The following is a 15,330-nucleotide window of genomic DNA, read 5'->3' as shown; positions in this document are numbered from 1 at the left end:
ACGGATTGGAATCAGAGTCCGGCTCGATTTACACCGAGTGGATTTCGGTCCAGAGCTCCTAGAATTTAATATTCCACAGCAGGGCTCTCTTCCTTCCAATAAACTTCCCAGAGGTGTGAAAGGAGGCCTAGCGGAGATGGGCGTAGTCTCCACGACAGCGTTGATAAGGGTGTCTGTCGGGGGACGGGAGAGTAACCTCCACCCTCCGTACCCTTTCCCCCAGCAGACAGATCTAAGACGTGATGAGTTATTAACTGGCCTACATTATCCTACACGTATCCACTCTGTGCCAGAGAGGTGGGTCTCTGCACACAGCTGCTTAGATCACATGTATTTCATCCAGCCCGCGCTCAAACACAATCTTTAAACATGTGTCTTGCGGTTAGATCTTGTCTCATCCCGTGGGTCGTCCCTGTTGGTATAGATCGACAACTCAAATCTATGCAAGTCTCATGGAAGCATATTTTTATTTTAAACTCATTTCAGTCCTTGTTCTGGTTGTGTTTGCTTCCACTCTGTGCAGCCATTTTGCTTCAAAAGTGCTGTATAAATAAAGTAGGATTGATTGGTGAAGGACCAGAGCCACTCTTTTTTCAGACTTCATTTTGTCAGTTATTTTTGTCAGATCCCTGCTCTGACTCACTGCAGTTCTTCATCTTGAGCCACCAGACGTCACATGACCTTATGAGGGGTACCCAAGCTGTCCCTCCCAGATCAGGGCTGGAGAACCCTTTTTAATGCCGTGACCCACGTGCTGAGGTAGTTTTGCCCAGGACGACCAAACCATTTGAAAGTAACAAAATATATAAAATTTAAAAGATCCATAACTCTTTTATGGAAAAAAGCTGTTATGGCCAAGAGTGTTTGAGCCTGGTTTCAAGGGAAGGCTTCTCCTAACAGAATTAGAAAAACTGATTTCAAATTATTATATAAGTAAGATCAATCACCATATGAACTGTCCCCAGCATAACCAGTCTATTCTGAACAGGAACCCAGAGGCTGAGGGCAGCCTGGTGCTGTATGGGGAGGTCTCGTGTGACCTTTGACCTGATCATTTGAGCATGAACAGACGGGGCCAGTAGAGTTGACTCCTTTCATCTCGCTCGAGAAACAGCAGATGGAGAAACTCTATTTTTAGCGGATGCCTGAAGTGGTAGCAACATGCAATGGGACGTCAATGTCCTAAAACATAAAATGTTGGCTTCAAGGTAAAATAAAGAAATCACACAACGCATTCCATTGTCATGGTTAAATATAACATGTGCACGTTTATTTGTGTGCGTGTGTGTGTGTGTGTGTGTGTGTGTGTGTGTGTGTGTGTGTGTGTGTGTGTGTGTGTGTGTGTGTGTGTGTGTGTGTGTGTGTGTGTGTGTGTGTGTGTGCTCTGTACCTATACATGTCTATGCACACTCTAAACATAAGTCTCTACAGGGGATGATCTCCTAATCAATAAATACATCAGTAGCTGTCCCACTAGGGACCAATGCTGAACCAGTCCGACTTCAGACTGGTTTTACCCCTCTTTTCTTACTTACCGCTTTCCTCAAAGGGATGAAACCAACAAACAAACAAAGGAAATTGTATCTTTCCTGCCATTTGTTCCGACATGGAACAGCAGAATCATGGGTTTGAACAAAATGGACGCTCCTGTCTACAGAAGGGAAAGCAAGCTAAACCGAACAAAATGGACGCTCCTGTCTACAGAAGGGAAAGCAAGCTAAACCGAACAAAATGGAGGCTCCTGTCTACAGAAGGGAAAGCAAGCTAAACCGAACACAATGGGCGCTCCATTCGATAGAAGGTAAACCAGGCTGCGCTTAACACACATGATGGGATGGATAAACGAGACCAAAACCGAGACTTATTTTAAATCTCCGTTGGTCGAAGGTGAAAGTCCTTATTTGGTTACATTGGGTCCAGGTGATTTAGCTCGTTAGCCTAAATTGTTGTAAATTAGCAAATCCAGCATGGTCGAATCAAAATCTCAGGAGGAATCAGATTAATTGATTAACTTATTCTGCATCTGGAAGTTCTTCCCCCTGTATGTACAATAGACCACCAACATAGGATCATGCGCGTGCACGTAGAGTATAATAAGGCTTCAGTTCTCCCTGGAAGGTCCTAGAACGTACAAGATGGCTTCGGTTTCCTCTCGCTGCTTCTCTTCCCGCTCGCTGCCATTTTCTTTTGTTTCTTCTTGATGAAAGTCCAGAGGAACCAATCAGGAGCCTCTGTTCACTTTCAACAAACCCCATTCACCAAACATAGCCCAACTGACATCTTCTTCTAGCTTAAAGGTATATGATGTTTGTTAACATATTTGATTGTATTCATATGTATTAAGGTCTTGTAGCCTGTTATAAAGCTCTTTATAGCATTCATAAAAAATACTTCGGCGTCTGGGCAATTAACCAACACCACTGTTGGAAACAATGTTTTTAAAGATGCAGATAAACGTTTTGTGCTATTAGACTGAATCTAAGCTCAGAAGGTTGTGCTGATGTTTGCCCCCTACACCCCTAAAGAATCCGGAAGAGGACATCCATCCCATAATATGAGTGTAACAGCTCGGTCAGCAGCAGGTCCTCAGTGTTTGTTGTGTCATCACTATTTTTTTAAACCTAAATCCATCCAAGACCTGGCGGCCTCCCTGCCCAGCATCACCAACCTGGCAACCCTGCTACTCCCTAACCTCCACTGCGCGTCGCTGTTGTCCTTGTTGTCGGGCCGGGCACTGGGGGCGGGGTCAGATGTCCTCCATGTCGAAGGCCCTCATCAGGAGGTCCAGGTCGCCCACGCTGGCGGCGTGGACCAGCTCGGGGCGCTCCATCATGGACAGGGCGATGCGGAGCGCCGCCCAGATGTTGGCGGACATGACGGGCTGGCTGGGCCGCTGGCTCTGCCTCTGCTGCTTCAGGGCTGTCAGGAAGTTACTGGCCGCCTCCCTGCAGGGGTCGGCCAAGGCCATAGAGCTTAAAGACTGCAGGGTGAGCCAATCACAGACAGCGCTGCAGTGCTAGACTCTAGAAGAGACCGTGGCTTTAGTCTCACTGTAGTTTGCAGCTGAAATGATATTACACTAGAGTAACGTTGAATTGTATTTATTGTTATATTTCATATAACGTACCAGTTATGATATTGCATCTCATATACATGCTGTTCTTTCGACTCCCTGTGTAAAGCACTTTGTCGTTAATGATTACGGTACTAGTGTGCTGCTGTGTTGTGTGTATGTGGGGGCTGTGATCCAGAACGGTACCAGTGTGCTGCTGTGTTGTGTGTATGTGGGGGCTGTGATCCAGAACGGTACCAGTGTGCTGCTGTGTTGTGTGTATGTGGGGGCTGTGATCCAGAACGGTACCAGTGTGCTGCTGTGTTGTGTGTATGTGGGGGCTGTGATCCAGAACGGTACCAGTGTGCTGCTGTGTTGTGTGTATGTGGGGGCTGTGATCCAGAACGGTACCAGTGTGCTGCTGTGTTGTGTGTATGTGGGGGCTGTGATCCAGAACGGTACCAGTGTGCTGCTGTGTTGTGTGTATGTGGGGGCTGTGATCCAGAACGGTACCAGTGGGGTACTGTGTGCAGGGCTGTGGATACCTGTGGAAGCCCAGGTTGATGCAGCTGATCCCCAGGTTGTAGCGGGACCGTATGAAGCCCGGCTGGATCTCCAGGGCCCGGGAGTACGCCTCCACGGCCTCCTCACTGCGGTCCCCGTTGGCAAGCGTGGCGCCCAGACGGTTCCACAGCAGGTAGTCCTACCAGAACCACAGCGTCACACGGGAGGCCGGGCCATGCCGCCGTGCAGGGACCGGCTCTCATGAACAGGGGGGTCAGGGGCATGGAGTGGTGAGGGTGTTTGACCCCAATGTCTGAGGTCTACCTGGAGGCATCCTTGAGTAAGACACCCCCTAAACCCTACCTGCTCCTTAATGAAATCACATATCACTAATTCCTTGGAGAAAGACGTCTGCTAAACGACGGTAGGAAACAGCAATAGCAAGAGTGTTCTTAATCTTCTGGAGGGTAGGTTAGTTTAGGTTAGTGTGTATGGCCTCATGATCTAGTGGAGGTGGGTTAGTTTAGGTTAGTGTGTATGGCCTCATGATCTAGTGGAGGTGGGTTAGTTTAGGTTAGTGTGTATGGCCTCATGATCTAGTGGAGGTGGGTTAGTTTAGGTTAGTGTGTATGGCCTCATGATCTAGTGGAGGTGGGTTAGTTTAGGTTAGTGTGTATGGCCTCATGATCTAGTGGAGGTGGGTTAGTTTAGGTTAGTGTGTATGGCCTCATGATCTAGTGGAGGTGGGTTAGTTTAGGTTAGTGTGTATGGCCTCATGATCTAGTGGAGGTGGGTTAGTTTAGGTTAGTGTGTATGGCCTCTTATTCTAGTGGAGGATGGTTAGTTTAGGTTAGTTTGAAGCACCTCTTACTCTATTTGAGGGTAGGTAAGCTTAGGTTAGCGTTGGTTATAGTATTAGGGTGTTGGTGATGTTAGTGTCGGTCAGGTGGGCGTAGGTTATGTTAGTGTGAGTTATGTTATTGCATGTTATGTAAGGGTGGTCCCACCTGGGGTCTGACGGACAGGGCAGCAGTGAAGGCCTCCACTGCCTTGTGGAACTCAGAGCTGAGGTTGAAGAGGACCCCCAGGCCCGTCTGGAGGTCCGGGTCCAGCCCGTCCTGGTTCAGTAGGACCGCCTCCTGGAACAGAGCCTTCACCTCCGCCAGCTGCTGGCTACACACACACACACACACACACACACACACACACACACACACACACACACACACACACACACACACACACACACACACACACACACACACACACACACACGCACACTGTATATACATACACAGGAAACGTATGCACGCATGGAAACACGTATACTAAATATATAGCATGCATATAAACAATATGAAATAAATGCATAGTAGAAATATATATCGCATATATACTCACAAATACTACACATACTGTATGCGCATGCACATGCAGTATACATGTACGTACACACGTGTATGCACACATGTATGCACACTTACATACTGTAAATACCTATATATATATGCAGGTATTTACAGTATGTATAAACACACACACATACAGTATATAGATAGAGGGATAGATCTCTATCTATCTTATACAACTAAGGTGCTTGCAAACTGCCCAACCAAAAGCCCACATCGACCCAGTGTGCCAGAACTGTAGGTGGTGGTTGCTATTGTCGGATTAAGCTTTTCGTTGGCGGACATGTGAAACTGGTGTTGGCCAACTCCGGCCATTGTTCATTAGTTGGCTGTTGGTGTTTGCTGGGGCGTTGTGCGTTCACCTCTACATTGAGTTTGTACAGCTCTTAATCAGAGTTGGGGTCTCAACAGGCCAACATGTGTCGTTCCTACACGCGTACACACGCCATACACACACGTCTACCACGCTGTACCTGGCCGCGGCAGGGCTGGGGGCGTGGCTCGGTGTGGGGGCGGGGCCAGGCGGGGGGCCGGTGCTGTCCAATAGGAGGTGCTTGTAGCGGGGGTTGTGGCAGATCCAGCGGTGCAGGGCGTGGCAGGCGTCGCGCTGCAGGCCCGTGTTGGTGAAGCCCACCGCCAGAGCCATCAGGGCCGACAGGTTGTTGGGGTGCAGGTCCAGACACCTGGGGACACAGCGCAGAGCTCAGTTGCCTGTTTCCTGTTTCCTGTTTTATGTCACCAGGGTTCTCCCCGCTGGGAGTGCATTTGTTTTTTTCAATGAGACGTTTAAAAAAAACAACGTTTAAACAATTAACTATTTAGGAAATTAACAGGAAAAAAATACATATTTATCGCTGAAAAATTGGGAGGTCTACTAAATGTCCTCGCTAGCCCTACCCCAAATGTTCCGTGGTGGTGCAGCACCTTTACACCTTTGTTGAGAACCCTGAATCAGACGTCATTAATGAGTTTTCAGTGATTCATCTTTAGGTGCGTGTCATCAATGAGCAGGTTTAGCCATTTAGGGCATCTTGCTCAGGGATGCCTGGCATTGGGGTTAAAATTTCAGCTGGGACAAACACCTTCAGCACGACCAGACTATTCTACCCCAAGGGGTCGACCTTTCCTGAACTATCCATTTCCTGCTCCTATTAATCAGGGGGTTGATATCGGGGATTTATTGATTGGTAAATATATCATATCATTTGATAGAAATATACATCTTGTACACGCACCCTGAGGCATAATGCTGCCACCATTTATTTTCTTTGGATGCATTCATTTTTTAAGTCACTTCTTTTTGGGTCTTTTATTTTGAAGTGGTGTTCACCTCTGGAGGGAGACGATGGCCGCCTGCTCGTTCTCGTTCTCTGCCTGCGTCGTGCCCAGGACCTGCCAGGCCTGGGAAGGACAGTCAAAATAAAAGCTCAATTTTGGGTTTAAATTGCTAACCAAAACTACAATATCATGTTTAATCTCCAAGGGAGAATGCCAATCTCACACGAAGAGCGTTACACATAAGAGAAGTGTAGATAAGAGTAATCAAACCCTATCCGTTAGGGGAAAATATAGGAAGTATCACACAAATATCATAATATTACCATAAAATACATAACTGTGTGCAAATGTCCAGAATATGCTAAACATATATTCTCAGTCTTATAGAAATACAAGTCAATCTACAGTCAGAACAGAATTCTAATTTTGATTGGTTGCGCAGTGAGCTATCGTGATTGGCTGCCGGGGGGGGGCTGTGGTCTTGGTAACGGACCTCGGCGTCCTGGGGGTCCTGTAGGATGGCGGCCTCCAGCAGTAGGACCGCAGTGTTGAGGTCCCCCTCCCGGGCCCGCTCCTGGCCCTCGGTGAAGGCGTTGGGCCAGTCCCGGTACGGGTTGTCCGTGTGGAAGTAGTAGCCCTGAAACGGAACCTGCACCGTCAGCCCCTGCAGCTCCACCTCTACACCACCACCCCTACACCACCTCTACACCACCACCTCTACACCACCTCTACACCACCTCTACACCACCACCTCTACACCACCTCTACACCACCACCTCTACACCACCACCCCTACACCACCTCTACACCACCACCTCTACACCACCACCACCCCTACACCACCTCTACACCACCACCCCTACACCACCTCTACACCACCACCCCTACACCACCTCTACACCACCACCTCTACACCGCCTCTACACCACCTCTACACCACCACCTCTACACCACCACCTCTACACCACCACCTCTACACCACCTCTACACCGCCTCTACACCACCTCTACAGCACCACCTCTACACCACCTCTACAGCACCACCTCTACACCACCTCTACACCACCACCCCTACACCACCTCTACACCACCACCTCTACACCACCTCTACACCACCACCTCTACACCACCACCCCTACACCACCTCTATACCACCACCTCTACACCACCACCCCTACACCACCTCTACACCACCACCTCTACACCACCTATACACCACCACCTCTACACCACCTCTACACCACCACCTCTACACCACCACCTCTACACCACCACCTCTACACCACCTCTACACCACCACCTCTACACCACCTCTACAGCACCACCTCTACACCACCTCTACACCACCTCTACACCACCACCTCTACACCACCACCTCTACAGCACCACCTCTACACCACCACCTCTACACCGCCACCTCTACACCACCTCTACACCACCACCTCTACACCACCTCTACAGCACCACCTCTACACCACCACCTCTACACCACCACCTCTACACCACCTCTACACCACCTCTACACCACCACCTCTACACTACCACCTCTGCACCACCTCTACACCACCACCTCTACAGCACCACCTCTCCTCAGGGGTCGTTGACTCAAGGTCAGCTTTGCCTTCTGCGTCACACACAGAACCATCGATGCAGGCGGTGTGGGGACCCGGGGGGCCCCACCGTTCACGCCCAGGTATGAACCTAGTATCGACCCTAACTCACACCGAGCTCCCCAGCCATCCGCTTAAATGAATGATCTCTCCAATGTGTTACTAAATCTAGGGCTGCATTCCAGATTTTAAGGCAAATTTGGCCACCCTTTGGGTTTGGACAGAGTCCAGGGTAATGGTGCGTGTTGAGATGGTGTTCCTCAGACAGCAGGGGTCACCTGTAGCCCAAAGGGATGTTTCTTCTTTCACTGGGTTTCTGTGGAGAAGGTTTTCCCTGGACCATTTAGAGGTTTGGTAAGGGGGGGAGGTGGCTACATGGTGTCTAATACAGACCTGTGAAGCCCTCTGAGACTGACTGTGATGAAGGTTAGACTTCATCTTGGTTTGGATTCATTGGTGAACTGAATAATGCTAATGCTAGTTAGAAGGTCAGCAGGGTTAGTGAAGGCTAGCTAAGGTTTATGGAGATGAGCTTAGTTTGGTGGAGACTAGTTTAAGAATGTGGAGACTAGTTTAGATTTGTGAAGATTAGATTATGTGATGAAGGTGTCACGATCCTACTGTTGGGTAAGGTTGGTAACTGGCTGGTTGGTAACTGGTGGTCATGGTAACGGTGGGAGTGGCTCCCTTGATTGGTTGATTGTGGTCACCTGGGGGATCCAAGATGGGGGATATACACAGCATGGTGGCCAGTGGTTACACCCCAGCAGGCTAAGACTTTGTAAAGCCATTCACCCATATGCCAGTACACACCAGAGCTAAGGAGTCCAACGGGGGAACGTGACCGCCCCTTCACCGTCTTTGTTTGTCAAGTGTTTGTCTAAGTATGTAAAACCATAACTGAACGAGACAGCTACCGTTCACCCCAACGCTTGGGCTATCTCCATAGCAAGAGAGAGAAGAACCAGCGCTCACCAGGAACCCAGGTGAGTCACTACACACGTGCCCCGGAAGCTAGTTGCCTACCAGCTGTGGTTATACCACGTATGTGTCTCGACTCCTGCCTAGACAGAGAGCCGGTTTCCCTAGATACCAGTGGGGTCGTGACAAAGGTTAGACTTCATCTTGGTTTGGATTCATGGGTGAACTAAATGATGCTAATGCTAGTTAGAAGGTGAGCGGAGTTAGTGAAGACGAGGTAAGGTTTTTGAAGACCACTTTAGGTTTTTGAAGACTGGTATAGTTTGTGAAGACTACTTTACGTCCTTGGACAGTCCAACTGAATGAAGGGCTCTATTGACATTGGTTTGGATCAATGTGGAGATGGCACAATGATTTATGAAGCCATGAGAGATGAACCGAGGATTGGGAACTTGTTCTTGGGTCTTGCCTCGGACAGCTGTCTGACTATTATGGGCTGTACGGATTCTTGTGAGGCACTCACGTTTTCAGAGGTAGGAATCGTGTGTTTAACGCCCCCAAAGAATTCACAAAATTTCATCGCCATTTGCGATGGCCAGGTGGGCTGTTGATTACCCCACTGCAGCACTAGCACCACATCTCAGCCCAACGGGGTCCTGTCTCCATGGCCCATCAGGGCCCCTTCAGCGTGTCGCCGCGGGTCGCGGGGTCCCGGCCCCGGGTGGAGGTTAATTAGCCCTCCGTATTCTGATGTCTGCTTCCTCGTTAATGAAATATTCATCCACCTCTGGAGTGGCGCTTCTGCGCGTGCGTCCCGCGGTGCTGAGCTGCCATCCAGCGGGTCGCGGCTCCCTCCGACATTCAGCCGCTCTATAAATAGGGAGCCCGTATCCATAACTGCCGCCCGCTCGCGCTCTCAGAACCCGCTGTTCTCTCCGGTTCTGCAGCTGCGCGATAAAGAGCAGGACAAAAGAAGTGGCGGTGAAGCCGTGGCAGACGCAGGGCGGCTGGGGTCTTGGAGTGGGTACCACGCCCCGCGGGGTCGCTGGGTCTCCAAACGCTGGGATAGAAAACGCCTACCTATTTCAATACCGAGGGGATTGAACCCCTACACCTGGCTCTACCTAGTTCAATACAGAGGGGATTGAACCCCTACACCTTGCTCTACCTATTTCAATACAGAGGGGATTGAACCCCTACACCTTGCTCTACCTATTTCAATACAGAGGGGATTGAACCCCTACACCTGGCTCTGCCTATTTCAATACAGAGGGGACTGAACCCCTACACCTTGCTCTATCTATTTCAATACAGAGGGGATTGAACCCCTACACCTGGCTCTACCTTACAATACAGAGGGGATTGAACCCCTACACCTGGCTCTACCTTACAATATCGAGGGGATTGAACCCCTACACCTGGCTCTACCTTACAATACCGTGGGGATTGAACCCCTACACCTGGCTCTACCTTACAATACAGAGGGGATTGAACCCCTACACCTGGCTCTACCTTACAATACAGAGGGGATGGATCCTTAACAGCAGTGCTGCTGCCCTGCTGTACCTACTCCAGTACAGAGGCAATATAACTCCTAATCCTTAACCTAGCATGATTAATGCCTTGCCCCTTTCCATTAAACTGCTGAGGGTGTAAAACCACTGGCAGCTCTGACAATGTACCCTCTGCCAAATTATCCAAGCTGAAAGGGGTGTGTGTGTGCGCACACATTTTTGTGTCTGCTTGTCTGTGTGTGTATATATTTATACCTGTGTGTGTATGCATGCCCGTGTGTGTGTTTGTGTGTGTCTGTATGTGTGCGTGCATATATGCATGCCTGTGTGTGTGTGTATGTGTATGTGAGTACATGCATGCATGTGTGCGCATGCGTATTCACATGCATGTGTATAAGGGGTTGTGCGTGATATTAGCATGTGTGTCAATGCATGCAGGCATGAACGAATGCGTATTGCATATGTGTGTATAAGGGGTTGTCCTTGCGTACTGCATGTGTGTGTATGCGGGGGGGGGGGGGTGCGTTCGTACTGCATGTGTGTGTAGGCGGGGCTCTGCATGCGTGCATGCTCCCTAATAAGCCGACACACAGCAGAGCTCCCCTCTAACGGCGGGGAGATGAATGGAGCTGAATCTCCTAGTCGGCAGAATGCCTGTGAGGAGGGCCATACATCAACCCTGGCCAGGTGGGGGGGGTGTGGGGGGGGGGAAGGGCAGGCCCGGCTGCTGTGTAGGCTCCCTTGACAGCCTCCATATGTTCAAAGATCAGCTGAAGGACAACGCGCCGCTGCTGGCAGCCATGGCTTCGTCCTCCGTGGGAGAGGTGACACGCCCGACGTGCACGGCGTGTGTGTGTGTGTGTGTGTGTGTGTGTGTGTGTGTTTGTGACGCACATACACACAGTATGCACACTCTGAAGCAGCCACTCCCAATACAGAGGGTACTTGTGGTTTCCGGGGGTGCCTTAAGGTTTGAGCGTTTATCTTTACTGTAAGAGTTACGATTGAGTGATTACTTGGTGGTAAAATATGATAGGTTGGATTGTCTTATCAATCTACCAAGAAAAAGAGTATGCCTCATCTTCCAAGCAATCGGAAGATGAGGCAGTACTGTAATACCAATGTTAAGTGGTAACGGGATAACGTTGGTTCGGACACATGTCTGGTCTGATGTGGAGGACTGCAGCCGTTCTGATGGGGCCCCGAGCGGAGAGACCCCGTCGGGAGGTGGGGAGCCACGCAGCACCATCTGTTCCCGCTATGAGGAATCCTCCGCGGGCTGTGCCAAGTCCCATCGCTGATATTTACACGCTCTGGGTCGTTTAAGCTCAACCTTTGCTCAGGATTATGGCTCTGAGCGCTCGATGGAGGCCGAGAACGGCACATGACTGTACAACAGCACTCATGAGGGCCACAGTAACAGGCCCCACCCTGCATTAAGAGACATGAGGGCCACAGTAACAGGCCCCACCCTGCATTAAGAGACATGAGGGCCACAGTCACAGGCCCCACCCTGCATTAAGAGACATGAGGGCCACAGTAACAGGCCCCACCCTGCATTAAGAGACATGAGGGCCACAGTAACAGGCCCCACCCTGCATTAAGAGACATGAGGGCCACAGTCACAGGCCCCACCCTGCATTAAGAGACATGAGGGCCACAGTCAACCGGCCACACCCTGCATTTAGGTAAAGGGTTTCTCTGAACAGTGTCATAAGCTGCCCCATTACAACCACAGTCCTCTACCAGTGTGCACAGGGAGCTTCCCAGTACAACAAAAGTCCTCTATTGGTGGGCAAATGGAGCTTTCCAGTACAACCAGAGTCCTCTACTGGTTGTCAATGGGAGCTGCCCAGTACAAGCGCAGCTATGTGGTGTTCCTATGAACAGGGTGTGTAGGGTATATAGCCTGAACAACAGGGGGAGGCCAGGATTAATAAAGTCATATTGGGAATAGATCATCAGGGTGATCATCACCGGATGGATCATAATGTGTGATGGATGAGGAGGGACCGTGAACAGTGAACGTGGCACAGCATGAACCATTGATTAAAAATGGTTCCTCATATACTTTAATAAACCTGGTTATAAATCATCTGCCGAGAGCCTTCACTCTATTATTAACTTTGATCTTTTTATTTTATTTTCAGCGTTGCTAATATTTCCTGCTTGGCTTCCGTGGAGGGAAGACAATGGATGGTCGTCAGCTAACGATTATTCGCCGTTAATGACCGAACAGGAATTTTAATTAGTGGATGAACGCTCAAACCCGATAGTCCTCCAGGATCGACGACATGTTGCCGCACAATACTTTTGCCTTCCCCGATCGGGGCATGATGAAGTTATTTTAAATGCATATTGAATTGTTCCGGGAACATCCTGTCACGAACTTTAGGTTTGTTACGATTTGGATGCTTCAGGAATGTCAAACAAAGCTGTACTCAAAGCTGATTGGACACAATTCAAAAGGTTGGCGTCAAACAGGGTCGAGGTTGAATCTGTTTCAACGTGAGCGAAAAGTACTTTTCCACCTTGCTTTTGTGTTATTCCCCTTAGCCACCACTACTACACACTACACACTACACCTGCTCGGCCGGGCCGGGTCGGAGAACATGGGCTGAGCGCCAGCATGTGTGGTTGGCTTAAAAAAGCGGAGCGGCGTCTCGCTGTGATGAGCTGATCGGAGGAGGGCGGCTGACCCGCCGAGGGATGTTAGTGATGTCACCGTGGACGGGACTCGCGGGCCGCACGCCACACGCCCAGGGATTAAACGGGGATTAGAGATGGGTTGATCGTAAGGATTTTCAAAGTACATCGCGATTTTTATTTTCACGAGGGGAGGGGGGGGGGGGGGGGGGAGAATCTATGAAAGCCTTTGAGTTGACCCCAGACTGTCAAAATCCCACATTACACAGGGAATAGAATTAGTTGTTGTTAGTCTCTAGCCCTTATTTGACCCCTCTGATCACTCTCCGACCTCCCCCCCTCCTCCCCCTATCGCCCCTTTCTCTCAGGGGGGCTCCCTATCTTCTCTCTCTGTCTCCCCCCTCCCAGCCAGGGGTGGCCCTACCTTCTCTCCCTGTCTCCCCCCTCCCAGCCAGGGGTGGCCCTACCTTCTCTCCCTGTCTCCCCCCTCCCACCCTGGGGGGCTCCTACCTTCTCTCCCTGTCTCCCCCCTCCTCCCCCTTACTCTCAAGAGGGCTCCCTACCTTCTCTCCCTCTCTCCCCTCCCTCTAGGGGTGCTCCTTACCTTCTCTCCCTGCCTCCCCCTCCCTCCCAGGGGGGCTGCCTACCTTCTCTCCCTGCCTCCCCCTCCCTCCCAGGGGGGCTGCCTACCTTCTCTCCCTGCCTCCCCCTCCCTCCCAGAGGGGCTCCCTACCTTCTCTCCCTGCCTCCCCCTCCCTCCCAGGGGGGCTGCCTACCTTCTCTCCCTGCCTCCCCCTCCCTCCCAGGGGGGCTGCCTACCTTCTCTCCTTGTCTCCCCCCTCCCTCCCAGGGGGGCTCCCTACCTTCTCTCCCTGTCTCCCCCCTCCCTCCCAGGGGGGCTCCCTACCTTCTCTCCCTGCCTCCCCCTCCCTCCCAGGGGGGCTCCCTACCTTCTCCACAGGTGAGATGCTGGGGGCCAGAGGACTGTCGTTCTCTGATTCGTCGAGCCAGTTCCTGCGCGCAAGCTCCTCCCACTCCGCCTGCATCTTATCCCAGAACTCTGTGTCGGACTACACACACACACACACACACACACACACACACACACACACACACACACACACACACACACACACACACACACATTCAACTGATCTGTATATATATATATATATATGTGTGTGTATACATGTGTGTATGTGTGTGTACCTCCACAGCAGCCTTCGCCTTAACAAACTCGTCTTCCAAAGATAGTTTCCTCGCTAAGAGAGAGCGAGCTCTTCTTCGCTGACGGGCACAGTCCTAGACACAAACACACACACACACACACACACACATACACACACAAACAAATAAAAAAAAATGAAGGCTGAAGCAAATAGTGTGTTGTTTGGGACCTTCCAATAGACATGACAAACCTTGCAGACCATAATAAAATTCCCACTTAATATTTCTACTCATCATCACCGAATAAAGACCTAGCATTAAAAAATCCATGACCCTCAGATGGTCTGCTTGGAACAGAATTCTACAAGTGTGTGATTGAGTCCCGGCTGAATTAGATGAATGAAAATTACCAGTTGCTATTTAAAATAACGATTATATATATAATGAACTAAATGCAATTTCTATACGTGCCAGTTTTTCATAAACATAATTAATGCAGAGGATTGATTGATTGAAGTGATTTTTATTTGTTGGTCACTTTAAGTGGAAAGGTTGCACAGAGAAATATGCAAGCTCGCTCAATTTCAATGGGATCGGTTAATAAGGCTTGATTTGGGCGTCAACAAATCCTTAAAGGACTAAAATGGGATAATTATTTTTTACAGGGCCGTGAACACATGAAGGATGTCTTTCCACCTGAGATCAGATCTACTGTACGTATGGGGTTAGCCCTAACCATGTTTAATAATGTATAAATGAATACGTTCATTAGCATCTACTTCAAGTAAATGACCAGCATTTACTTATAGTGACTAAACTGTAGCAGTTAGTTAATGCATATTGACTTGATTTAATATCATTTAATTGACTGATGTTCATTAATGTTAAATGAATGTACCCTTGTTGTAAAGTGTTCCCCAGTCATTTAAGAGCTTTTATCCATTGGGATTGACGGTGAAGATCCAGCCCCTGGGGCTCCTCCCAGCTCAGGCTCCAACACCCTGGCCTTGAGACTCTTCAGCGCCTACGGGCTGTGGACTGACCTGGGGGGATGTGGAGAGCAGGTCGCCCTCGTCCAGACTCCGCACGTCAAAGGTGTTCCTGGTGGAAGGATCCGTCTTGAACTCTGCAGACCTGGGAACACGGCACAGACCGCTCAGATCAGATCAAATTTCACCCAAATGTGTCATATGATCGTACTAAATATTAGATTTAAGTACCAGGTGAAAT

The 15,330-nt window shown here is 49.8% G+C and overlaps 1 protein-coding gene across 6 annotated transcripts in view; it reads right to left on the bottom strand.

The window, feature by feature from the left end:
* Positions 1 to 1,239: 1,239 nt before the first annotated feature.
* The window catches only part of LOC132463243 (PEX5-related protein-like), a 28,111-nt gene continuing 14,020 nt past the window's right edge, over positions 1,240 to 15,330 (bottom strand). For all 6 annotated transcript variants that reach the window (XM_060059266.1, XM_060059264.1, XM_060059268.1 and 3 more), the window contains 9 exons: positions 15,144 to 15,234; positions 14,143 to 14,235; positions 13,884 to 14,003; positions 6,737 to 6,880; positions 6,296 to 6,366; positions 5,439 to 5,648; positions 4,564 to 4,729; positions 3,598 to 3,755; positions 1,240 to 2,945 (listed from right to left, as the gene is read on the bottom strand). In XM_060059266.1, coding sequence (XP_059915249.1) covers positions 2,747 to 2,945; positions 3,598 to 3,755; positions 4,564 to 4,729; positions 5,439 to 5,648; positions 6,296 to 6,366; positions 6,737 to 6,880; positions 13,884 to 14,003; positions 14,143 to 14,235; positions 15,144 to 15,234 — 1,252 coding nt within the window. In that variant the 3' untranslated portion in view covers positions 1,240 to 2,746. The remainder of the gene's footprint in view (positions 2,946 to 3,597; positions 3,756 to 4,563; positions 4,730 to 5,438; positions 5,649 to 6,295; positions 6,367 to 6,736; positions 6,881 to 13,883; positions 14,004 to 14,142; positions 14,236 to 15,143; positions 15,235 to 15,330) is intronic.

The sequence above is a fragment of the Gadus macrocephalus genome, chromosome 8 (genome assembly GCF_031168955.1).
Source record: "Gadus macrocephalus chromosome 8, ASM3116895v1".
NCBI lineage: Eukaryota > Metazoa > Chordata > Actinopteri > Gadiformes > Gadidae > Gadus > Gadus macrocephalus.
Note: the sequence above shows the minus strand (reverse complement) of the source record. Positions and strands in the feature narration are given on the sequence as shown.